General features: G+C 39.6%; 1 protein-coding gene across 4 annotated transcripts in view; it reads left to right on the top strand.

Moving 5' to 3' along the window:
• Positions 1–27027, top strand: part of fancc (FA complementation group C) — a 175910-nt gene that overhangs the window by 136875 nt on the left and 12008 nt on the right. For all 4 annotated transcript variants that reach the window (XM_048528327.2, XM_048528328.2, XM_048528329.2 and 1 more), the window contains 4 exons: positions 4613–4769; positions 6452–6507; positions 11257–11356; positions 13887–13956. In XM_048528327.2, coding sequence (XP_048384284.1) covers positions 4613–4769; positions 6452–6507; positions 11257–11356; positions 13887–13956 — 383 coding nt within the window. The remainder of the gene's footprint in view (positions 1–4612; positions 4770–6451; positions 6508–11256; positions 11357–13886; positions 13957–27027) is intronic.

Here is a 27027-nt window from a genome sequence, read left to right on the forward strand (position 1 = left end):
GGCGCAGGCAGAGACAATGGGTCAACCAGGGCAGTCAGGTTTGTGAATTTTGGGAAGGAGATAGAAACGGGCAGTGCGGGGTTGGGGAACGATGAGGTTAGAGGCTGTGGGTGGGAGGTCACCTGAAGTGATGAGGTTAATAAATCTTGATAAATGTGATGCCCAGTTTATCTTTGTCAGATACAGCTAGAGCATAAATCACAGCAGTTTTTAAAAAAAACATCAAATTGATAGGGCAGCATCTCAGAAGTAGTTAAACCATGTTAGGCCCAGTCTGTTTCTCCTAGCAGTATGGTGTTGGTGGCCCTGAAGTGGGACCCCTGGAATGGACTGTGTGGGGAAAGCATGCCAAAGTGGACGAGATCAAGACCTTGTAGGAAGTGCAGTCCCCGCATGACTAAGCATTTCGGAAAGGCTAATATTTAAACATTTAGCTTTCTTTATTTTCTACTTCATACTAGGAAGGTCTGTAATGTTTAATTTCTAACTTTATGTCTTTTTTTTAATGCTATACTTGAATTACAGTAATTTTGAACTTTGATCTTTATTTCTTTCTGCCTTGTTCTTAAGATTTTGTATCTAGTTACTTATACCTAAGATAACAAGATGTAGAGCTGGATGAACACAGCAGGCCAAGCAGCATCAGAGGAGCAGGAAAGCTGATGTTTCGGGCCTCGACCTTTCTTCCGTCTAGGCTTGAAACATCAGCTTTCCTGCTGCTCTGTTGCTGCTTGGCCTGCTGTGTTCATCCAGCTCTACACCTTGTTATCATAGATTCTCCAGCGTCTGCAACTCCTACTATCTCTGAAACATACTTATACCTAAGATAGAACTGTGTGTGACAACATTGTACACTTTTCACTGTACATCTGAATTTGAGCACGTGACAATAAGGTCCAAATCTAAATCTGATAGTGACCTGTCAAAATGGAGGAGCAAATTACTGCAGATGCTGGAATGAGATGAAGACAAAAAAGCAGGTCAGACTAGACTTGAAACGTTAATTTGCTTTCTCTTCATGGATGCTGCCTACCCCGCTGTGATCTCCAGCACTTTTTGTTTTCAGTACTATCAGAATGGTCCCGATTCCTCAACAGGCTTCCCTCAGGTTTTGTGAACTGTCATAAAAGTGAATTTTCAGAAGCCTTCCAAAGTCTGATTAAATTTTTTTTGAGGTAGATTTTTTAAAATGTTTGACCCCATTACCCACTTTTTTAAAAAAAAGTTCCCTGATTGAAAATGATCATATGGTTTCTATGTTTTGATGAATAATTATTAAGTATTTGGATATTTGTAAGGTAATTTTTAAAGTAGGTATATTTCTTAATTAATGAAATCTTGTTTGTTTGTTTAGAAACAATTCTATTATTTAATACCTTAGAGCCAAGGCTGTAGACTGAGGCAATCATTTTTATGTTAACTGATGTAGCTGTGGTAGATGGGTGATGTCATGCTTCTGTAGAGTTCATAACTAATTTAGGTGGCGTTGAAACAACAGTTATTGAAGGGAACATCTATGTCTACAGGCAAAATATTCTTTAATGGAAAACAGCAATGAAGGATAGTTGCAGATCATATTGAAGTCAAGCTATTAATTATTGAAGTCCTTAATGAAAATAATGAGGATAGGCTAATTTCATACATCATATTGTTTTCATTAGCAGTGTGATGACTAGTAAGTTAGCTTCTGTGTGCACGTTTAGTACTCATGGTGTTACTTTGGAGTGTAAGGTGAGTGCAAAATGAATGTTTTAAACATAACTTTTAACTTATTAACAGGAGTAACAGTTTATAAACATGTGTGGACTGAAAAATGTTCTTGTAATTTTCTTCTGTCCTGTCTGTGCTTTCGCTCTTTCCACAACACCACCTCAAATACTTTTGCATTCTCACTGTTAATTGTTCTATAACATTACAAGTACCTTCAAAGTGAAAAAATGTTTGTGTCTATTTCATGCCTTTTATAGCCACAGAATTTCACAAGCATCATTAATGCCAGATATGCTTTTTGACATGTTGTCACTTTTGTATAAAATATGATAGCAATTTGCACACAGCATGTTCCTCACAAGCAGCAATGAGATAATTACTGAAGTAACCTTTTTTTCATGTGAGCTATTTGACTGTGAGCACCATCCTGTCATTCTAATTAATTATTTCTAATACCTTCTCTCATGGCAACATCAGCCTGGAATGATAATGTTGCTTATTGAATTCTGCTGCTGTTGCATTGGAAATTAGCTAATCAACAAAAGTCTAGAATTGGATCTAGCACTTACAGTTTGTATGATTCAATACTTATTTACCAAATGCTGATATATTGATCCATTGTTTTAGACGGCATTGTTTTAGTTTTTTTCTTTGGAGATGTAAAATTTTCAGTTTTAACATTCATTAAGGTGACATGTGCAGTGTCAGCATCGAGCAGTCTCTGGTCAGATGTAGCACTGTCATATGCAGAGCAAAGCTGCTAGTATTTGTTTTCAACAATATTCCTCAACATCTTACATCGGAAGTGCATTGTGAATGTTTTCCAAATCCTAAACTAGGCACCATATGAAATTTGTGAGTGAGATATTAGTGGCATATTGTAGACCTGTTTTATTGTGTTGCATCTTGCCCAACAGGAAGTAAAATGGAGCAGATTTCAGTTAGAATCCTCCTACCAACCTAAAGAGGAATCTTCCATCACATCATTTTGGATTGGATTCTAATCCAGACTCCAGATGTGAATGGTAGGTGTCAAATCACTGTTCCACTCATTCACTCAAACAATCTTTGGTTTTTGCCCCCAAGGTGACAATTATTAAGAATACAGATGAAACCCGCCTTTCTCAAAAGTGTATATTGGCTTACATGAGTTGATTTTCACTGAGCCACCAATTGTGTTTTTATTTTTGAGTCAGTTGTGGCTATGTGATTTGATTTTCAATCAACTCCTCTCCGTGCTTTTAAATTGACCCTGCTTTTAATATGTTTTGCAACACATAATTTCCAAAGTTTGAATTTTTATTTATTTCAGCCCATTTGATGTGAAGTTGCAACGTTTTACCAATTCAGTTTTCCTGCAAGTTCAAACTGTTGAGGGCTGTCCAAATTGATGTAAATCAAAGCTAATAGTTATTAAAATTAAATGTCACCTAGCAACATGGGATTACAGATGTTGAATTCATCTCTAATTTTAAAATGACTGGGTAACAGAAACCTTTGCAAAGAATACCTACTGAACAATGGATGGCTCAGTTATTAGATGTGAATTGATCCAGAATGTTGCAGTATTGTGATTAATGATATTTATTAAACTACGCTTGGATCAGAGCTAAAACGCTAAAAAATGGAGTTATTACCATTTTTGATGCCAAAGTGGAATTATGAAGTAAAAGGTGTTATAGTCTAGTTTTAGGATTATAGGCTGCTCACTTGTTAGTGACCATTGATAGTGAGTGTGAGCTGAGGGTCACCATGCCTCAGGCAATGGGCGAAGTTGAGAAAGTGGAGCCTCTATGGTAACCTCAGTTAATGTGGTATTTGAACCTGCACTGTTGCTGTAAATCAATCACAAAACAGAGTCAAGGTCATTCACTTGATGCTGTGCATTTCTGCTGTATGGTGTTGGTGTAAGCAGTTGGGAATAGAAGAGAAAATATTGCACTTTCTGAAAAAAAAGAAACTGCCCTGATGGTAAATGTCAAATTGAGAATTAGACATTTTTTGGAGTTTGATCTATTAAGACTACTGCAATTCACTTTTCAAGTGAAATAGTAGATTTATGGATGGGGATTCTTCTTCAGATTTGAATTGACAGAGTGGAATGGACTGCATTACCAAACTCCAAGTCCTTCTCTGACTGAATTTGACAGATAGGTGAGGGGAGAGATTTAATTTTGAGGCAGGTGTATCACCGTTAAGCTGGCTCTCGCATGCATAAAACTGTCACCTGGAACTTCTGTGAAGCTCCTGTTTGGCCTGTCCTATAACTTATGTGAGATATTCGGGACACATAGCAAACATGTCACTTTTGCCATTCATGTGGTTTCTGCTGATCACCACCCAAAGATAAAATGAGAGAATGTCTCTCAAATTCTATTCTTGTATGTTTAATCACCTAAATTTATTTTGGAAATTAATATGTTGAAAATCAAACTTAATAAGTATATTTAAAACAAAAATATAACAATATTAAGAGCACAAAAGTTTAAACTACGGTATTTTTGGTTACAAAGCTTATCAGATATTTTATAGTTTAATCACTATCAATGTAAATTTATAATTTCTCCAGTTTTTCTGAGCATTTTGACTATTAGAATGTGACTTTTGAAAAAAAATTGTTTTATATTCAGAAGAAAATTGATCTAGTCTGCCTTGCTCTCAGGCCCACCATTTTTAAGATGCTTGGTTCTTTCAGTGACATACATGAACTTTTGATTAACAACTGAATAAGGAATAATATGAATTATGCCTGAGATAGCAATTTTAGGTTGGTGGTAAACACATCAGTTGTGATCTAGATCTGTTGAAGTTAGACTTGCAACTTACTTGTGGGCATTGGTTTCTTATACAAATATTAATGCTAATTCCAGGTTTTTCTTTCTTTCCTCCTCTATCTTAATAGGAAAAACATTTCACTGTCTGATAATGCAGTTATGAGCTTGTGGCTACGTTACCTCCCTAGTCTGGAGCAAGCTATTTTACATCTTACTGAAACTTTGATCACTCATTCCTGGACATCTTTACTGCAAGTCGAAGTTATTATCAGGGATTCATTACTGGTAGGTTGCTTAAATAAGAACAAGCTTTAGATAGCTTTGGTGCACTTGATTTATTCTGTAGTGATTTTACATGTTTTGGAAACGTTACAGATTCAAGACTTATATGTGTTGCTCACTGTAATGAAATACATGAGTTTATTTTGTTGTATTACACAATACATAAAGGGAAAAATTTGCACAGTTGTGAATAAAGAGCCTAATAACATTGCAGTGTGCTGTAAATCATAGAATAATATTGAGCAAGTTTGTTATTTGGCCCATTGCATATCTGTCTAGACCTGAGGGTCATCTACACCGCCTCAGTGCTGTGCTTTTTTTCATCACCAAAGCGCTGCATATTTTAGAAAATATATAAACATTCAATTTGTATTACTCCCAACTATGTCTCCCCAGATATCTCACTATTGTTTATGGGGCAGGTTAGTAACCTTCTGTCAGAATATTGTAAATACTCCTTGCTGTTGATTGGTTGCCGATAATAAAGTAGCTAAGGTGACTGATATGGCAGAAGTATCAATTCTTAAACTGTAACTGCAGAATTAGGTCATTTTTCTCTAATGTCACACTGTGTCACTAATCATATGTGTAGTCATATTTAGTTGATATTATTCAGAAACAAATTTTATGGCATTGCCACACAGGAGACCATATTCCAGTTCAATAAAAATCAAAGTGAACTATGGGATACAATTCCAGTTACGGTGTTGAATTAAATTTTGTCTTTATTAATGCAATATAAATCCCAAAAATCTAGTCACAGTCCGTAAGTCTACATTGTTGTAAGATGAATCCTGTATGACAATAAATTTAAAAATCTAGCTTGTCAGGAGATGGGAACCTAAAAGTGAATTCAGAACAATGACAAAGTTGTGTAGAAAATCTATATACTTAAGTGGAAATACAGCAGAAACAAATCATAGTATTAACCAGAGTCAAATTATAAGATAAGGTTAATAAGGCAAAATTAAACACACTATCTAGTTGCACACAGCGTTTGCAAAATAGGTGAATTCCTGGTGCTGGTTGAAGTAAAAGGGTATGAGTTAATTGCTATTGCAGAGACGTAGCAAAGACTAGGAACTGAATATTAAAGGATATTTTATATTTAAATGGATAAGTGAAAAGTAGATGCATTAGTGCTAGAAATAAGGAACAGGATCTGTATATTAATGAAAGAGGAAATCCAATTGGAAGAGTAACATGGACAATAAACGATTATAGGAGTAATTTATAGGCCACAAAACAGTCGAATTAATATAGGAAATGGCAAAAACCAGTAACTTAGAGGTGCTTTGTAGCCAGGAGAGTCCAGCAGTTCTTGATTACTACATACACACTAGGTATATCCAGTGATCATCATGCTACAGAAGTGTTGGTATAATGGTAATGTCATTGGACTGTTAATCCAGTGCCACAGGCTAATCTTCTGATGAAATGGGTTTGAATCACAGAATGGCCGATGGTAAAATTTGAATTTTGTTAAAACGGAGAACAAAAAGTTAGTCTAATGGCAACCATATGAACAGAAATGGTGGGTGCCGGGTTCTAGTATAGAACTTGCAGAATTGGAGCTTCATTGCCATTTTGGTTAAGGCAACTCTGTCGTTGTAACCATTCAGGTTACAGTCAACCAACAATGGATAATAACTTTATTATAAAATGACATTTTATTTCTATTATAGCCCAAAGCAGCAGCCTGTCATCCTTCGTTGTTTAGGGTACTTGATCATTTCTTCAGGTAAGAATGATATGTGAATTTAAACAAAAAGTCACTGATTTACACAAAGATTCTTGTGCTGCCTGCTCTCTGTAACCTTCTACAGCTGAGTGTAAAAAAGCAGCTTGCAGTTGGCACTAAGTTAGAAGGTGTAGTAAGTAGTGCATGCATAAGCAAAAATTACAAAAACATATAGACCGATCAACAAAGTTGCTGGAAAAGCTCAGCAAGTCTGGCGGTATCTGTGAAGAAAAAATTCAGAGTTAACATTTCGGGTCCGGTGACGCTCCCTTCAGTTCTGAGGTAGGGTCACCTGACCTGAAATATTAACTCTGATTTTTTTCCTCACAGATGCTGCCAGACCTGCTGAGCTTTTCCAGCAAGGTTTGTTTTTATTTCTGATTTATAGCATCTGGAGTTCTTTTGGTTTTATAGACTAATGAAGTTTATTTTGTAGAAGCATATTGTCGTCCAGTTTTTATTTAAGAAATCAAGACAGTTTTCTAATTGGTGAATAACTAAGAACTGTGGAGGAGGCAAGAGTTTGGGGCCTATTTAAACAACTAGCTAATGGTTGCCGGCAATCATTCACTAATGAGTATGATGTTCACTTGGGAAAATGTTAATATATAGCAATCAATAGAACTAATTGAATGCTATTCAATTGTGTCAACAGCCTGAAATATAAAAGTGAGGAACTTGCCCTTCAGCTTTGGTCTGATCTTGAGTAGAATTTTCAAGGCTTCTAAGGTTAACTTGAATGACATGATCTATGGTAACATGTTTGGTATAATGGGCAGCCTGCCTGGAAGTTTACAGGTTCTAATTCCAGTTTGGCTCAATGGCTGTTGCACAGCCTGGAATCAAATCTCTCCAGTGTGGAGAGACTGGGCAGTTTCATCCAGTTAACTCAAATGTTCAATCTTTTTCTCTCTCTACAGAAACACTGACTTGCTGAATGTTTCCAGCACTTTGTTTCTATAACTTAAACTCTGATCTTGATTTATCACTCCAAAGTATCTTTAACTGCCAGATTCATAACATACCCACAGGTTTGTAAGAGTAACATGGGCTAAAAAATACTTTTCTAAAACAAGACCATTCTTTACCCATGCAGACATAATATAAAAAGTGATAACCTTTGGTCACATTCCCAATGTCGTCATGCTGGGATGCTATAAAAGGATGACCTGTCTCATTGGGAACCAATCACCATAGCCAGAGTGGCAATGAAAGGAACTTTTAAGCTCATTAGCAACCCAGTAGGCTGAAGTAAAACATGTGGATTCTAATAGTTTTCTGAAGAAGGGTCCTGACCCAAAATGTCAAGCTTTCCTGCTCCTCTGATGCTGCTTGGTCTGCTGTGTTCATCCATCTTCACAATGTGTTATCTTAGATTCTAATAGTGTTGCCTGTGGGTGCGTAAAAAGACAATTGATTAATTCCATTTTTAATCAGTTTGTTTATCAGAGTAGGCTTGAGTGCAACAGCTGAGATAATGGTAGACTTCAACAGTGTAGCCTGCTGGTAGATGTGAATGGTTATGTGTTTTGTGAGAAATTTGGCATTTACTTAGACTTCTGAAAATTGGTAACTTGGAAGGTTTAAGCACTTTTGTGCAAATGTTTTCTCATCTGCACTCAAGGAAAATGGTTCTCTTTGGCAGACACAAAATCTAGTGAGGAGCAGAGGAAAGGGAAATGCAGGTGGACGAGCTACCTGAAATAATGAAAGTCATTCCAGTTGCACAGGTTGAAGGAGCGGCAGAGAGCAGGACTGTTGCCTGTCTGCCATATGGCAAGTAACATTAAGGAGAGATAGTGGTTTGGTAACAAATGTTGACCTTGTTAATGAGGCCCACATCCCATAATGGAAACTTTAAAAATTACACAGCCAACCGAGTGTCATAAGCCAGGATGACTCACTTGCAAATGTTTAAGATACTGAATCACACACTCTCCAGATTGCTATAACATCTCTTTGTGATATGTTGGCTGAGGAAACAGCCTCCAGCTGTGCATGGGCACATCTGATACCAGTGACTGTAAAGATGACAATGGACCTGAATTTCTTTGCTAGTGCACCTTTTCAGACAGCGTGTGGTGACCTGTGATTTCCATCATTTGCTTTACAGGCTTTGTTGGTGCAATATTCCAATAAATTGAGCAATTCATTGAGTTTACAATGAACCACAACAGCTTGTTTGAAAGAGCTGGAGGGTTCATTTGCAATGTCAGATTCTTCTAGGGTTCAGACTACATACACTGTATTCATATCACCAAAAAGGAATAAGCAGGCTAGACCTGCATACTTGCCAACAGGAAAGGTTTCTTCTTTACAAATCTTGTGTGATGGCCAGTTCCAAGACAATTGCCAGCCCTAACCGGTGAAGGAGCAGAACACTCTAGTGGTTGTGTCACTGCAGAACACCTCCAGAATGCTTGCTAGAACATGCAACTCCTCTGGCTGCATCAACAAACAAAGCTTGCTAGACATTCAGCAACAGCCACATTACGGCCGTCAGTAGAGGCCCGTCCTTTGGTTCAGCATCTGAATCACATCAGCAACCCTCCGTCTAATGTGCCTTTTTTAAAAAACATCACTAACAGAATGTGGGTGTCACAGGCTGCTCTGTATTTATTATAGCCTGTCCCCAGTTGCCCTTGAGAAGGCAATGGTGAGCTGCCTTCTTGAACTGCTGCAGTCCATGTCCTTTAATTAAAACCATATTGTCCTTCGGGAGGGAATTCCAGGATTTTGACACAATTACACTGAAGGAATAGTAATATTTTCAAGTTAGGATAATGAGTGGCTTGGACAGAACATGCGGATGGTGGTGCTCTCATCTATCTGCTGCCCTTGTCATTCTAGATGGAAGTTGTTGTAGGTTTAGATGATTCTGTCTAAGGGGCTTGGTGAATTTTGTGAATGCTTGATGCATCTCTCTCCCTCTGGCAGATGTGGTGCCCTCACAAATTGTGTGTCCCTCTGTTCCAAGTGGAAAAACCCTACTGATAAGCCAGTATCTGAGTTGCTGCTTGGTGCTGAGAAGTGATGTGCCACAGCATCCTCTGAGCTTCATCTGCTGCCACAGAGATTGCATAGTACCTCTCATTTGAGTTGGCTGGTAAGGTGTTCAATGGTGTAACTGTGTAGGAGACAGAAAAATGGAGGATTATTGTCATATTCCTAATGTGGTGATTGAGAGAACACACCATTGCACAATGGCATCTTCTGAAATCATATTGGAGTTCCTTTGAGTGTTTAGATTTCCCAAATTTCATCACGTGCGCACTCTTAAATTCATTAAAAGCATTGGAGCCCTTAACATCACAACTGTACGTAGGGTAGCCCGTACATGTACAGCAACTATTGCACATCCAGCTCTTGAGTTCCTTAGGAGCTGGCTTTGTCAAGAGCAGATGATGTACTTGTGCAATCTCACTGCCCATTGGCTTTCTCCAGTCTCGTCTGTCTTAATAATCCTGTTCCAATCATTGGTGGACAGGCTCAAGCACTTCCTCTCAATAGGCATGAGTATGGCCAGGTAAGCCACACTTTGTGGGCCTATTCTCCTGTAATAAGGTAGCATCATATGATAATATAGATTACCAAGGATGCAAATCCTATTTCAGTTGTGGACGATGAAAATTCCACCTTGTGCCAGGAATGTACAAAAACATGCCCACACATGCCTCAGGCCGACAGCCATGGCCTCTTTTCTTTTTACTTCTAGGAGGCAAGCAGTGTAGTCCCAAGATGGCATTTGAAGCAGACAAAGCTATAACAGCTGCCCCTTTAAAAACAGCAAGCTGCCACTTATAAACTTAATGTGCCGTAATGTGGCTGTTGCTGAATGTCTAGCAAGCTTTGTTGATGCGGCCACATCCCACAGTTGCTGCCAGATTTTTGGATATTCCCAGCATTTTTTGTTTTTATTTCGGTTTTGCTGTTTTTTGCTTTTGGATTGGAAATTAAATAAATCTGTTGTGACTGCGTACAAACATTATAATCCACTGAACATAATAATGAGGCTGAAGTATTGAATTTCATTGTTTTCGCAACATTGAATACTTTGTCCACAGCAAAATAAATTAGTATATTCTATAAGGCCCATTATTTTACTTTAGACACCATGGTGTATTCTCATGTTGCAACATCAAAACGATGAAAATTTGACCCAAATTATTAAAACAAAGAAAGAACAGATTTTAGGATCAGTATGATTCTAAATTGCACATTATCATTAACCTATGATATACATGACACTGCATGGTTTATTGTAAACCGTGTGAACAGTTTCCATTTGCACAGCAATCTGCTTTCATCCAGTGTAATGCAATGTAAAGCACAATGGTGTTATCTTGCTTACTGTACTGAATAGAGTTTAATTAGTGAAGAAAACAGGTAAAATGCACTTATTTCATACAATGGAAATGAATTTTGATTGTGAATCTTACCAAGCATTGAATATTTGCTGTTTCAATTATTTTTTGTAACACATGCATCTGTATGTGAACTGTTTATGTGACCTAATTTTTTATGGGTCCTAAGGAAAGGCAATGAAAGATTCCTTTCTCTGGATGTAAAAGTTTGAAATAAAAGAGCAGCCAGCTTGTATGATTAATGATGATACATTTTCTCCTATTTTCTGTTAGCATGAGCAGATTGCTCCGGATGCAAACAGGTATTTTGTTCATCTGGATGTGTCATTAAAAAAATTGGATGACTGGCATTAATTGTGCAATGTTTGTGTCTTTAAATCATAAGGACCATTCTACTAGAATCTGATGGACACCCTAAAATTATTACCATTATACAAGCATTTACACGGTGTTTTGTTCAAGCCCTGCTACGGGTGCAACCTCAGGTGAGGACTTCAATTTCTAAATGAAAAGAGCTGTCTGGTTTTTGAAAGCAATTTATGAATTTACTTGCAGACGGTACTCATAAATACAAAATCAGGAACTTTAACAATCTCTTTAATGTGCAGTTCCCACCATCATTACTCATGTCACTGGATCTTGAACGTGTATCTTCTACAACATTGTTTTCTGTTTCTCTTGCTCAACCTGTTCTTGAACAACTTTCTCCTGACCACTGATCTTGTCCTTTTTCACACCCATGTTAGGTGTTATTTTGAACAGCTCTTTCGTCTCATCGTCACCATTAAATTGTCCGTTCTCACCCCTCTTGTATGAATATACAAATTAGGAGCAGGAACAGGACTAGCCAGCTCTAACCAGTACCACCATGCAATAAGATTATGGCTGATCTGATTACTCCACATTTCTGCCTACACCTAATAGATTCTTGACAAGCAAGGGATAAAATGTTACCTACCTCAGACTTAACTTGCATTACAATGATAGGTGTTGTAGTGAAGTGCAGAATTTCCCTGTGAATAAATCAGAAACATGCTGTGAGGGCTCCTAGAGACTGTCACATGCCTGGTGCCCACATTTGTGTGACTGGTATCGATGGAGGTTGCCCTGAGTTATTGGTACCTGGTTTCCAATTTGGAGATTGTTCAGAACAAGTGGCAAGCTAAATCTGCCAGGTGCTCACCCTGGTTTCCTTATCAAGTTTTCCCAAAGTCTGGATTGTTTGGTGAATTCAGTAATATGGGAATCTGACTATTAATAATGAGTTGTGACATTTACAAGGTAATTAACAAGTGTTAATCCCCATCAATTGGTATCTTGCCATGTTACTTGTGAAAAGCATAAAAGAATGGCACAAGTTGCTCCTGATGTCAAGATAGGCCTCACCACATGAGCTGTATGGCCATGTACTATTTCAAATTTCATGCCATACATCAGCATTTTGTATAGCAAACATGCTGTACGTGTTTCAAGACATGTGGCAATGTCTCAAAAGTCAAAGGAGAGCAGTCCTCAGGTGAAACAATGGGGGCTGCTGTCAGGTCAGGGGTCACGATCCAATGACCCAAACAGCTTCACATGTAGAAATCACAGATGAAGTTTCTTCAGGATGCACACGAGGTATAGGACTGTGACTGTCTCTCATCGTTAAAGCCATTTCTGCCGGACAAGCAAGGCACAGTGTCACTGCAGAATGAGAATGTTCCAAGACAATCACAGAACCATGCCAGCAGCTAGAGTCTGATCTACAATATGGAGTGGATGACCATCTTATCTGTCTGGCTGTTAAGATGACAGTGCTGTTGAACTTCTATGCAACTAGTTATTTTGATGGAGCTATTAGGGATCTGTGCAAAGTCTCAAATGAACAGATATATTCAGGCTGTTCCTTATACAACACTGCTTCAAATATTTTCAGTCATGGTGACACCATCAGCTCTGCAGCCAGGGAGTAAGCTTTGCCAACATGGCTGGCTTTCCCCAGCTGTAGGGTGCAATAGACTGCACTCAGCTTGAAATGGCCTTTTCATAATGTGGCTGATTTGATCTTCAGAAAAAGTTCCATTCCATCAGTGAATAAGTTATCTCTGATCGTTGATACCATGTCTTGGAAGTTTGCACAGCTACCTTGGGTGCTGCCATAATGCCTATTTCCTTGAGAATGCTCATGTTCTTGCTGTAATTCAATGCCAAATGCTTTGCAAGGATGATTACTGGGGGACAAGGCTTCCTTCTGCACCCATGGCTGATGACTTTGAACAGCCTCTTGGCTAAAGCGGAGTGTAGATAGAATGCAATCTATTTTTTAACCAGGACCACAATGGAACAGACAATTGGCCTTTTGAAGGTGAGATTCTGCTGCTTGGATTGGTTGGGGTAATTAATGCTCGCACTACATCCCAATCAGAGGGTACTGCATAATTCCAGCATGTTATCTTCTGGACAACTAGAGCAGACAATGAGAGGATGTGATGGAGTTAAAGAGCTGTGAGAGCAGGAGCAGTCCTCTGAGGAGAAAAACAAGAATATTGAACAGGAGAGACATGACCGTCTGCATGATGTAGCACAGCAGCAGTGGGCACTACACGCCACACAGGACCTAATTGACATCAGTTTCAGTAGATGAGAGCTGGTTGTGGTGATCATTCATTGACTGTAAAATCATTGTTGCTCAGAAAGGCTAACAGTGCATTTGTTTCTGAGACAAATGCAGCTTCTATTCAGCAAAAGCAATCAAAACAAACAGAAGTGAATGGTTTGATGTGTTTGAAGGCTTTCCTATATATATATCCTATATATAGTTGTAGGTCAGCTGTCTTTTGGAACCATTTTAAAACAATATTCTGGCTCATTTCGAGTTTTCTGTTAAACAAAAATCTGTTATTAAATTGGTTGATGGAATTAAGATTAATACTGCATATAACTTCATAAAATCATCCTTAGTGCATAGATTTAGTCTGATATCATTCATTTAGTTTCTTTTTTTTAAAATCTACTTGTTTATGTTCTGTCCAGATTCCATTGAAGCTCTACTTTCCAACTGTTAACCAATCTCTTGTGATGGCGCTACTGGTGCATCCATCAGGTAAGTTTTTTTTTCCCTTTTGAAAAATCTTCTGAATATTTTCATAATTAAGTTTTTGAATAGCTATCTAGTTCTAAGTTCTAATTAGGATAAAACAGAACATTTTCTCAGAAGTTTAGCATTCTTTGACATTCTGAACTATTTCAACAAAAGACTTATTTATTTATGATTCTGTGGAAAGTCTTGACAACCTTCAACCTCTTCAGGATAGGCAATGAAGATGTGAGTACCTGTTCCATAAGTAGGCTGGGTGGATTAGCCATGGTAAATGTAGGGTTATGGGGATGGAGTGGGGGTATGAGTCTGAGTGGAATGCTGTTCAGAGGGTCGGTGGGCTGAACAGCTTCTATCTGCATCGTTGGGATTCTGTGAAGTGGAGCATGGGAAACAGGTCAAATTGTGACTATGACCATCTTGTGAGATCTTTCTGTGGTGACATTAATCTCTTCATACTGCAGCTATTAATGAATGGTTTACCTCTACGTTGGTCAGCAGAAGCTTCCCCAACTATACAGATTTTAAAACAATCATAATCATTTCTATAACAATGCATCCGCATAAAGGAATTATAAGTTTGCAAATTGACATAATCTGGTGTATTGGGTTACCTACTGTTACCACTTGCTTCTTGGGCTGTCCATGTTGGATATCAGATACACACTTTTCAGAGTATGCTCCATGGGCACTGACTGTGCACACCTGCTATCCCCAAACGTTGCCATCCAAAATGGGCCAGCCTCAACACATCCTCCTGGAAGATCTCTGATCCATGTGTAAGTGTGTTAGCTCCAAGAGAGCAAGTGAGGATACCCAAGATGCCACCTGGTCAAATCCACGATCCATGTGAAAGACAGATCTATACTTCAATGCTGCACTCGGAATGCACCTTTCATTATAATGCTGCAGCTAGGACACTTTGCATACAGGTACAAGCATCAATCTCGTGCATCTCCAGTATCCTCACTTGTTGTCTCAGTTCTCACTTACTTTGCACTTGTTTGGATGCTTACAGCATCTTTTCCTTGCATTGCCTCGTCACCACAGTTTAAATGCTTATAGTGCTTTGAATAGATTTGCCTTTTAGTGCAGATACTAGGCCAGACAGCTTTATCATCAGCCAAGTGGGTAGATATGTTGCTATATGACACAAATGACATCACTTCTACACCTGCACCATGTGCCAGCTGTGTATGTGGCAAACACACTGCATGTGCATCAACCAATTGGCAATGTCTCCAGGTCTAAAGTGACTTGCCCTTGGTCAAGTCAAGGGAGATGAAGCCTTCAGTTCAGGCTCTGGCACAGTTAAGTTGAGGGCAACCTCTGCTATCAGTCCAGGGGCTTAGGTACAGCCAGTTGGCTGTGTGGATGGTTGAGGGGAATGAATGTGTCTGTGTGTACTGTATGTCTACAGCTGAGGCAGTGGGCCACAATTAGCCCTGTGAGTCCAATACGAACAACTTGGGGAGTTGTGGGAAGTTAAAAGCCACGCAGAGACAATTTAGGAGTCTGGTCACTTATCCCATGGGGATGTCTATCCAAGTTGGCCAAGAGAGTGGGCTATGGTCAATCTTGGATGACTGTCAATAAAAGTCAAGGATTGTGTCGGGGAACACTACTGCGGGAGGGATTCTGTTGAACTCATTTATGGGTATTGGAAGCAGTATGCAGTGATGCAGATGAGATAATAATTGTGAAGAGGGACAATTCAATATATCAGGAGGGGAAAGTCAATAGAGCATGGAGGAAAAAGGGATCATGAGGAAGGGACTGCAAACAGGGAGTAATGCAGTCAGTATCATCCTGGCTTCTCATTGGAGGGGTGGTGCAATCCATCTGGCATGATGAATTAACATGCTCGAAGTCCAGGGGTAAAGTGGGGAGATGAGCAATTAGATGGTCACATTGGCTTTGAACTTTCTCCATATTTCCAACCAATGTGGTTGATGGAGGGGCTACCAAGGATGGACAAGTGTACATTTGGAGGTTTATCAAGTGTGTGACGCTCATTCTGAGGCTCCCTGCATGAAGCATGACTGTTGTTCCCTTCCATTGTGCTGCAAGTAACAAGTGAGCAGTGGAGCTGAAATTGGCTGCCCCATGTCTAGAATGAGATTGAGCATTTCACTTTTTAACCAATGTGAGGCCCTGGAGCAGTATTTCTCAGATACCCATACAGCACAAGTGGAAAAACAGCTTTATGTGAATCTTAGGAAATAATCTAGTGTGTGGATTCAAAATCCAAACAGTCTTGACCATGTTATGTAGCATCAGGAATCAGTTCCGCTAATGGCTGTGAAACACCAGCAATGTGGTAAGGCCTGGAAAGATTCACTGCAGTTATCAAAGTTGAAAATTCAAATTCCCTTAGCCTGCTCATTGTACAGCTACTCATTTCTCACCCCTGATTATGGAATCTCCACCAGCATTCAGGATGGCTGATTGCGACCAGAAAGACATTCATTGTCATGGCCAGTGATGAAAATGAATGTATGTTAACAAATGTGAGTTTATATTTACTGTGACATGCCAGCCATTCCACCCATGTGCCCTTAGAAGGTCGTCATCTTCTTTTCCCTCCCACGAGCAGGTCCAGCCCAGGGTTCCATAGTTGGGGTGGAAGAAGCCTGCCCTATGGCTTTGGAGTATTGGTTGGGTGAACTCAGCATTGTTTGTGTCTTTAGGGCCTGGACATGCCCTGTGTGTGTGTCCTGCCCAGGCCTTAGGGTGGCAGGCAGAGATAGAAAGCCTGGCTATCTATTGCCTGCCCTTAGAGGTGACTTTTGGAGAGGCCTGTATTTGGTTCCTCCATCGAATGGGTATCTGTTGGCACTGCTATGTCTCCTAGTGAGGAAAGGGGACCTGGGGTGGCGTGAAGGTCCCTCATTCCTGTCATCTTGTGCTGAGAAGATGATGGAGTTCAGGACTGTGTACACACCCAGCAGACACTGAGGGATGTGGACCTGTCTGTCCAAGTGGAAGTAGCCAGATGTTTGCATGCCAGAGGCAACATGGTGCAAACAGCAATGATTCAATTCTACAAGCTTTTCAGTCGGTTTACCCAGTGTGTCCAACAAATCTGCCTGCTGCTTCTGTCTGCTTGTGCATTTCAATGAAGTTGTTAATTTCTGCACCATAGAGTTTTTTGTTTCATTCATTAATGGGATGAGGGTGTCTTTTTGACCAGGCAGCATTTATTGTCCATCCCTAATTGTCCAGAGGGCAGTTCAGAGTCAACCACATTGCTGTGGGTCTAGAATCACGAGTAAGCTAGACAGGTAAGGATGGCAGTTTCCTTCCCTAAAGGACATTAGTGAATCAGATGTGTTTTTCTGACAATGGATTCATGATCATCATTAGATTCTTAATTCCAGATTATTTTATTGAATTCAAATCCCACCATCTGCTGTGGCAGGATTTGAACCCAAGTGCCCAGAATGTTATCTAGGTCTCTGGATTAACAGTCCAGCAATAACACCACTAGGCCATTGCCTCCCCAGTCCCTGCCTGGGGCTGAGCAGGTTCCTGTTCTCTAAAAGTCCTCTGGAGTCAGTGGCTTGTGGCATATGTTCCTCAGCCAGCTGCGGAGGTTTTGCAATGAAGTATGCTCTGATTCTAATTTAGTTAAAATACCCACAGAGGTGTCAGTACCTGAGTTGCTGGAGGGTGCAGGAGGCAGCCCTGCCTGCACCTTCTTTGAGGGATCTGTGGCTTCTTCCTCACAGGTGGCGGAGCGATGACTTGCAGGGCAATTTTCTTGCCTCCTGCAAGGTCTTGGTAGCCAAGTCAGTGCAGACAAGGTGAACAAGGGATCAAAGTTAAGGCATGTTAAGAATACCTTCAGACAGTGGTAACAGGTGAGCAGCACCATGATGGACAACGGTTCTTATGTTGCTAGGAGTTTCGGGAATGGTTGCGGTCCTCACTGGCCAGAGCCAAGATGTCAGGCATCCCATCAATCATCCTGGCTTTCTTCAACCCACTTGGGGCCATTTTCTTCTGGAAAGTGACAAAGGAAGGCACTGAGATGAAATTGGCCGATACAGCTGCTATTGTTAGTGCAGATAGGGGAAAGGTAATGATATTGTCTTGTTTGAGTAAGTAGTGGAGAGGCCATGCAGAATTTGAGGTCTAGAGGATTGGATGGACGAGAGTGGATGAGTGAAGATGCTGTGCACAATGGTGAGAGTGATAGACCATGGGCCCTGGGTGCAGTAGCAGAGATGGAATGAGTGTGAGGTACCAGAGCGAAGATATTGGCATTTACCCTTGCAGAAGGGGCAGGTTGTTGGCCTCCTTGTGGTATTGCTGCACATTCCTCTGGGTCATGGATATTGCATTGATCCAGTGGCAGCCTGGGATCAAGCAGACAGGGTGTGTTGTTGTGGGTTAATTTGCAGGATGGCTTTTCTCTGCACCACTCTGTCCTGTCCCTGTCTGCAAAGTGGGGTGCTAATTTTTCTTTGTCTGCAATGTCTGAACCAAATGAAACAACCACACAGGGCAGCCTTGGACTGCCAGCATTTGACTGGGTGCACTGCTGGCCTTTAGATATGATGTCAGTGCCAGGGATATCAGGATGTCTGGTGCCGACAGAAAATAGGAGAATACGACAAGTGGGGCACCATAGGGTTGTATGAGGCAAGTCGAGGAAAATAGTGTGAGAAAACTCAATAGACTTCACAGAGAGAAACTGTCAATGAAATCTCCAAAATTGGCACTTAGCTGATTTCTGTCCTCAGTCCTTCTTTATCTTCCTCTTCACTTTATAAAACCTCCACCTCAACTAAGTAATCGGTATCATCTAAGAAACTGAGAAAGACACTGAGAATCGTAAGCTGTAACACTTAATCAAGTTTTTTTGTGTGAGAGATAATTGAATAAAATCGCGTGTTGCGGTGGAAGTGAGTGAGAATAAATAATTTTTTTAAAAGCACCTAAAGTTGCTGCTGGAATTATTTGATTGGGATGCTCTCTGAGGTAAACAAAACAGACATCTCTTGCGTATAAACATCTGACCATAGGCAGTATAAAGGAACACTGGCATTCTGCCCATGAGACTTGATTTGATATGTTGAGTATGCGTGATACAAATTCAATTTTGATGCTTCATGGAGGAAAGGGATATTGATAGACTAAGTGAATGGGCACAACTGTGGAGATGGAGTTTAATTTAACCAAGTGTGATGTGCTATATTTTGGACTGAAAAAGGATGGATTAGAGTATTTTCCAGATGGTGTGAAGCTAAATGTAGTGGATGTGCGAAGAGACTTGGGGTTTCAGGTGGATGGATCTGTAAGATATCATGAATATTGTAGAAAATAATCTAAAAAGTTAATGGAATGTTGGCTTTTATTTCTAGAGACTGGAGCACAAGGATGCAGAAGTTATGGTACAATCATACAAAATGCTGGTTGGAATACTGTAAGCAGATCTGGAAGGATACTTGGGCTTGGAGACACCACGACATAGGTGTACAAGAATAATACTTGGACTTTAATGTTTAAGTTATAAGGACAGATTAAACAAATTAGGTCTGTTTTTTCTGGAATTTAGAATGTTAAGGGGTGACCTGATCGAAGTCATCAATATATTGAAAGGAAAAGAGAAGGAAGATAAATATAAACTATTTTCACTGGTTGGAGAATCTAGAACTAGGGATCATAGTCTAAAAATTAGAACCAAACTGTTCAGGAAAGATAAAACACTTCCGAACAAGGGTCACCGCACCTGAAACATTAACTCTGTTTTCTCTCCAAAGATGCTCCCAGACGCTGTTGTGTTTTTCCAGTAATTTCTGCTTTTGTTTCCAATTTCCAGCATCTGTAGTTCTTTCATTTCTTTGTTCGGGAGAGATGTTAGGAAGCACTTCTACACCCAAGGGTGGTAGATGTTAGGAACTTCTTATTCCACAAATGGCAGTGGCTGTTGGGTCAGATAATAATTTTAAATCTGATATAGATAATTTTTTGTTAAGCAAAGGTATAGAGGGACATGGGCCAAAGGCAGGTATTTGGAGTTAGACCATAGATCAGTAATGATCTCATTGAATGGTAGAACAAGCTTGAGGGGCTGAATGGCTTTCTGTTGTTTCTATGTTCCTATACTTCCTGCAACTTAACAATCATTAATGCTGAGTAGCATTCATAACCTGTGAAGTACAATAACTAATGCTTAACAAAACGTGCAATCGTATAAGTCAACATTTATCTTCTGCTGTTCTCCGCAAAACAACAGCCTTTGGGTTTAAAGTATAATAATTGTGAGGTTGTCTTGATGTCATATTTGGATTAGGTTTAGGATTAGATCTTACAGGATCTTGGTATTATAGTACGGGGATCCCCAATTTACAGGCGTCCGATATATAAACGTTCATATTTATGAACGCAATCTCACATAGGGGTTTCATTTTTAAAAACCTGACATTCAAGCATTTCCTGTACCACAAACAATTCCTTTATGTTGTTCATGTTGTGTTCCAACTGCATATAATTAATTTACGAACTGGCCCTTGAACAGAACCTGTTTGCAACCTGGGGATTGCCTGTATTTTGATTCCCTCAACTGTTTTGAAAGAGCTGAATCATAGAATTTTCTTCGTTAGATATGACCAGACATCCTACCATCTGTAATGACTGGCATTATTTTATTCTTGATTTCCTTTTCTGTATCGATGTATATGATATTAGTTATTTGTGTTCCAGGTCATATTGCTGGATAGATGCCCTCTGATGGTGAAATGGTTGCATGTTAGTGGATCGGAGTTGATGTTTCTTAATTGCTGTTGCGTTTCTGACAGGCACACTGTTTATATAGACATGCTATTTAAAATGAATATGGGCAATTGTATTGAACAAGTGACCTTTCCTTGAGGTTAATTGTTTCAAGCTGGCACAGAATTAGGCTGTGGTGGCTCGATACATAATAGTTTTGAAAAGTGATGTATTGCATGATGAGCCTTTCTTATATTCATTAATCATTTATGTGTCTAAGAATCTGTGTGTGCAAGTTGTGGATGTGGGATGTGAAAGTATAACATTCAAGTCTTGGAGTGTGCTTTAACGTCTGCTCAGAAGTTTTTTTTCCTCTTTTGCTGTCTTTCCATTTGTCCTCTTATCTCCTTCACTGCTGTCCTTTATAAATTTATTTGCTTTAACTTTTGTATGAAGCTTTTTATGAACCTTTGTTATATGTAATGTTGCATAAAAGTAGTGACGTGAGGTTTTAAAGGCACTTTTCGCTTTACAAAAGAACAGAAGTAGGCTATTCAGTCCTTCAAGATAACAAAGATGATGAAGGGTCTAGGCCCAAAACGTCAGCTTTTGTGCTCTTGAGATGCTGCTTGGCCTGCTGTGTTCATCCAGCTTCACACTTTGTTATCTTGGATTCTCCAGCATCTGCAGTTCCCATTATCACCTATTCAGTCCTTCAAACCTATTTTGCTCTTCATTTAAACTATGGCTGATCTGTTCCATTGACCCACCTTTGATCCATAAGCCTGATTATCCTTAATAATTTAGCAGTCATTGCTTTCTGCAAGAGACCTTTCCAGATTTTCATTTCTATTTGTGAGAAAAATTATCTGACTTTTCACTCCTATCTCAGTACTAATTTTAAGATTCTTGTTCCACTTGAGAAACTATTTCTATCAGAACCGTTTTATCATTATAAAAACCTCAAAAATCATTCCTCGTTGTTCTGAAATGACGGGTTTAAAATTTGTGCAAGTTGGTTAGCTCAGATGGGTAAAGTCTAGACTGTGATGTATGGTGATGGGCTGAATCATCTATCAGCTATGATGATTCATGGAGGAAGCCCTCCATTGCCCATTCATGATGCAGAGTAATGCCCCTCAAGCTATGTAAATGATATTCTTTCTTTCTTCCTCTCACCGAGAGATGTCCTATAGTCCCTTTTATGGACTTGGGTAATTACTTATCATCAAATTTATAGGAAAATAACTTAAATGCATGGTTGGATTCAGTGGTGATACTATGTAGATAAATTCTGTATCAGGGCCTTCTATGCTTGACAGAGTGTCTATAGCTGTGTAGGCCTCTGGCTACATTACTTACATAAATTACATGACAGCGAGAGATGTGTGCATAGAAGCTGTTCTGAAATGTAGCTGAACTTTCAAAACAAAAGCTTGTCAATATGGTGAATGGCTCCACTTCGTAATTTTTCTGTAACCTCATTGCAGAGGTGAAGAATACAAAACACAATGATGCTAACTTGGCAGGCAGGGGATGATGACTTGGACTTCGGTGTACTTATGCTGGCAACTGGAAAGATAAACAGCAACTTCTGATATCTACACATGTATGTAAAAGGCAGAAATTTAATGTCACTGTCAGTATATCCTGCTTCTCCATAGGCTGGAATATGTATGTTCTTCATTGTTAATGAGTGAACTGATTACCTAAATATTATCATATCAAAGAACAACAAAAATCTTATAAAAACAAAGTACTGCAGATACTTGAAATCTGGTACATTAACAATTCTGGAGAAATTGAAACATAGTTAATGTTTCAAGCCCAGTATAACTGTTTAGAACAAACTCCAGTGAAAATCTTAAGTCTTGTTGAATCAGAACTAACTTTTTAACAGCATAACGCAACCTGTGGTAGAATCTTGAGCGACTGCAATCGTAGGATTTCTGTGCTAATCTGTGCAGGTCCTGACATCCTAAGGGATAATTTTAAAGGGATAATACAAGTGAACAATGAGTTCATCACTAATCACCCCTCTGCATCTCACCCTGTAAACCCATGTAACTTCTGGATGGTTGTTCAAAATTCATCTAGTTCATGAATGTCCTTTAAGGAAGGAATTGCTCGCTGGTCTGTTCTGACCAACATGTGATGCCAGACACATAGCAAAGTGGTTGAATCTTAACAGCTCTCTGAAGCACTTTATGTGCCACTCTGTTGTCAAGGTGGAGCTCACTGTCACCTTCTCAAGGGCCATTAAAAATCAACAGTAACTGTTGGCCTTACCAATGATGCACACATTCTGTTGGGTAGAAAAAATTAAAATGAGGACCGTCTTGAACAATGTCAATCTTGTGGATTCCTTTATTTCTGGATGCTTCTTAGTTACAGAGAACATGGGGTAGGAAGGCTAGGACTTAACCTAATGCTTCCTTGGTACTGGGTCTGTTGGCGATAAAGGCCCTATTTGAGTCAGACATGAACCATCTTAGTTTGACCAGGATTGGTTAAATCTGTTTTGAGCTAGATCCGCTCAGAGTTGATCTTTGGAATTGGGCTGGCAGATGGATGGAGAACAATTTTGAATGAAAAAATCTGGAAGGAGACTTTGAGACTTTGCTTGAAACAAAGGCATGAACAAGTTGGATGAAAAGAGCAATTGATCAAATCATCAGCTGTACAAATACCTGGACAGTTGGAGGACTTAGAGCTTAGTGTTTAGGAGTTTGAAAGTACGGTAATGAGTGACTTGGGGAGAATTTTATTTCAGTGCAGTAGGAAATTCTGTTGTGAACTACATTCCCTCTAACTGTTTCTGCTGTTGTCTAGACCTCTGAGGGACCAGTGGTTAATGCATTTGCAAGCAAAGTGACCACGCAACTTGGAGAGGGTTGGGGGATGTGCGTGGTGAGAAATATAAGAAATAATCAGAAATTATCTGCCTACGTTTCAGGTCATGGACATAGCAGAGCCACAGGATATGTAATGAAGAACAGGATGGCCATGTATGTGCGTAGGAGAGTTAACAAGCATGAAAATGGATGTAGAGCAGGAGGGATGTGAGCATAGGAGAGAGAACAATGACAGCTAAAATGGCAATGAAACTGACTAAGGATGCAATGTCTCTCAGTGCAGAGGCTCATCGAGGAAAGTAGGACAGATTCAAGGCTTTCCCTCGTTTGTATTGTATTTAGTGTGACTAAGGGAAGCAAGTGGAGGAACAGAACAGAACAGGGCCTCGAAATTACAGCGTGAGCATCAGTATATGAAATTCCTTTGTTGTTGAATGGTGACTACAGCTTATTTATTATACAAAAATATATTGTATGAATACAATGTCATTTCATGGTCCGTCTGTCGGACTTTATCTTCAACTCTTTTGCTGCTTTGGATTGAAATATCACAAGATCGTTGGAAAAGGGTCTGTGCTTAGAATCAGCCAACTAGACTTTTCTGTAATTTATGAAAATACAAAAGAAAAGCTGAGTATGTATATCTATAATATTCAGTTAGGCAGAGAATTTGTAAACTTTTTGTATGAGAACTTTGGAAGTGCTGAGATATATTCTATATTTCCGTTCAGCTACTTAAATCAACTCAGTTGGCAGTACTAAGTGGAACACATTTCCAGACTTAGAAAATGTTTGGCTATTGGGGCCCTTTTCAAATCCCAGCCTCCTACGCAGAAGATGCATGTTTGAGTTCAATCTTATGGGAGGCACCCTACTGGCTTGGTTTGCCAGTCAGGAATGGCAGGTGGCCTGAGATAGTGGCAGGGGGCACTGATTCTGTCCATCCTGCTGCATGGCAGCTAACATCCTTCAATGGAAGGGGAGAACAGAATGGAGGTGAGGTCAGTCTGATGGGTATGGCTGCCCATACAGCTCTATAGTATCACGTCTATCATGGGCATCAGATTCCAGGACCACCGCAGTCAATGGCAAGCCTCTGTCAAGTGGAAGGCATCAATCTTGTCCTATTTTGCCATTTAAAGACTTCACTGGAGGTGCACTGGTGATGTTACCTAACATGGTAACAAAATGTTAGTCAACAAACTTATCAGCTTGGCAAGCAAGTCGACAACTGCAGATTAGAAAGCCTTAAACTGCCACAGTGTAGCTGCCACACCTGAGTTTTTGAGATATAGGGAAAGTTACGCAGAAATTAATTGCATAATTATTCATCGCAATTGCACTGCTACTAGACAATTTGCTGAAATTGGACTCAGCTGGTCACTGGGAGAAGCAGTTGGATGCGGCAGCCTGAAGCATTTTCTCTAATTTTGCGCATTTACCCTAACACCAAGCTTCCCTCCAAAAATCTAGTAAAATTCCTCCCAAAGCATTTGAAATTTGCTGCTTCTTTGTAATATTATGAGAAACACAGCCTACAATTTACATAGGCGGCAAGACTTGAGCCATAATAACCACCTCGTGATAGAAAATAAATTAGTAGCCTTAGTTCTGTCTAGACACTTCACTACATTTTATCTGAATTTGGCATTTCAAACAAAAGTCTTGGCCAGATCTCAATGTGACCACCATGTGGAAGATTTCTGCATGGTGTCAGCTTCTATTTGCATTGCTTGGAACTCTTGCAAGTTGTTTTATTCATAATTTTTTGATCACATTTTGGATGATCCAAATCAAATGAAGTCAATTACAAGATAACTTGGGGGAAAAAACAAAGTTAAACTTGAGAAAAATAGTTATTGGAATTGGCCACCTAGTTCCTGCCAGTTCTTTTCTATTAAGGAAATTACCACTATGGGTATTATTGGTTTAGTCTTAGTATATACAGTATGATTCTTCCAGAGATTTATAAAGCTATCAATATAAACTGAATTAAACTGCTGAGTCAATTTGATGCAGTATTATAAGAGTCACCCAGATATCATGACTGTAAGCCTGGTGGTTATTAACTGAAGAACACGAATTAATAACTCCTATCACTAACAGCTTTTATCTTGTATAGTAACCTTCTTTGTGTCATCTTATAAAGCACCTTTTGGAAATCCAAATACACCACATCATGTAGTTCCCCTTTATCTACCTAGCTCGTTATATCCTCAAAAACTTCTAATAAATTTGTAACAAGAAAAACCTTTCATTGAACCATGTACACTCTCTGCCATTGTCTTATGTTTTTGCAAGTGCTCTGTTATAAACTCAAGAGTTTTTTTTATTTTTACTTGTGGGACATGAGTATTGCTGGCAGGCCAGCATTTATTGATCATCCCTAGATGCCCTTGGGAAGGTGATAGTGAGTTTCCTTCTTGAACTGCTGCAGTCTGTGCGCTGTAGGTCGTCCAACAATGCTCTCGGGCATAAAATCCCAGGATTTTGATCCAGTGACAATAAAAGAATGGCAATATATTTCAAGTCAAGATGGTGATTGGCTTGGAGGGGAACTTGCAGGTGGAGGTGTTCCCATGTATCTGCTACTCTTGTCCTTTGAGACGGAAGTAATTGTGAGTCTCGGTGGTACTTTCTTAAGGATCCTTAGCGAATTTCTACAGTGCATCTTGTACGTTGTATACGCTGTTGCTATTGAGCATTGGTAGTAGAGGAAGTGAATGCTTGTGGATATATTGCCAATCAAGTGGGCTGCTTTGTCCTGGATGCTGTCAGGCTTCTTGAACGTTGTTGATGCTGCATCCATCCAGGCACATGGGGAGTACTCCATCACACTCCTGGGGACAAGCATTGCGTAGACAGGAGATAAATTACTCAACACAAAGTTCCTAGCCTCTGACATGTACCTGTAGACACACATGTGGTTGGCTAAGTTCAGTTTCTGGTCAATGTTTGTGCGCATGATGTTGATAGTGGGGGATTTGTGATGGTAATGCATTACCATCCATTATTAGTGATGGGTACATCTGTGTAACCACCCATTCTTGTTAATTGTTTAACTGTCCTCTATCATGTGGTAGGATTACACAATTTAGATCTGATATGTTATTTAATGTAATTGGTTCAAGATTTTCTCTTTACTTTTGTTGTGAGCAATTTGTGTCATTGTATATGTTACTCCCATCTGAATACCACTGCACTGTGACCTCCAGTGGGGCAGGACATACTCATGGATGGTAGTCATACTCCTAGAATCATTTGCAGACAATATCAGGCTGTTGCTTGACTAGCCTGAGAGACAGCTCTCCCAATTTTGGCACAAGTTCCCAGATGTTTATAAGGTGGGCATTGTAGGGTTGATAGGACTGGGATTGGTGTTATCATTTCTGGTGCCTAGGTCGATGCTGACTGGTTCGTCCGATTTTTTATCTTTTTTTACACTTGACAGCAGTTTTGATACAGCTGATTGATTGATTGGCTTGATAGGCCATTTCGGAGG

The sequence above is a fragment of the Stegostoma tigrinum genome, chromosome 3 (assembly GCF_030684315.1).
Source record: "Stegostoma tigrinum isolate sSteTig4 chromosome 3, sSteTig4.hap1, whole genome shotgun sequence".
NCBI classification, from domain to species: domain Eukaryota; kingdom Metazoa; phylum Chordata; class Chondrichthyes; order Orectolobiformes; family Stegostomatidae; genus Stegostoma; species Stegostoma tigrinum.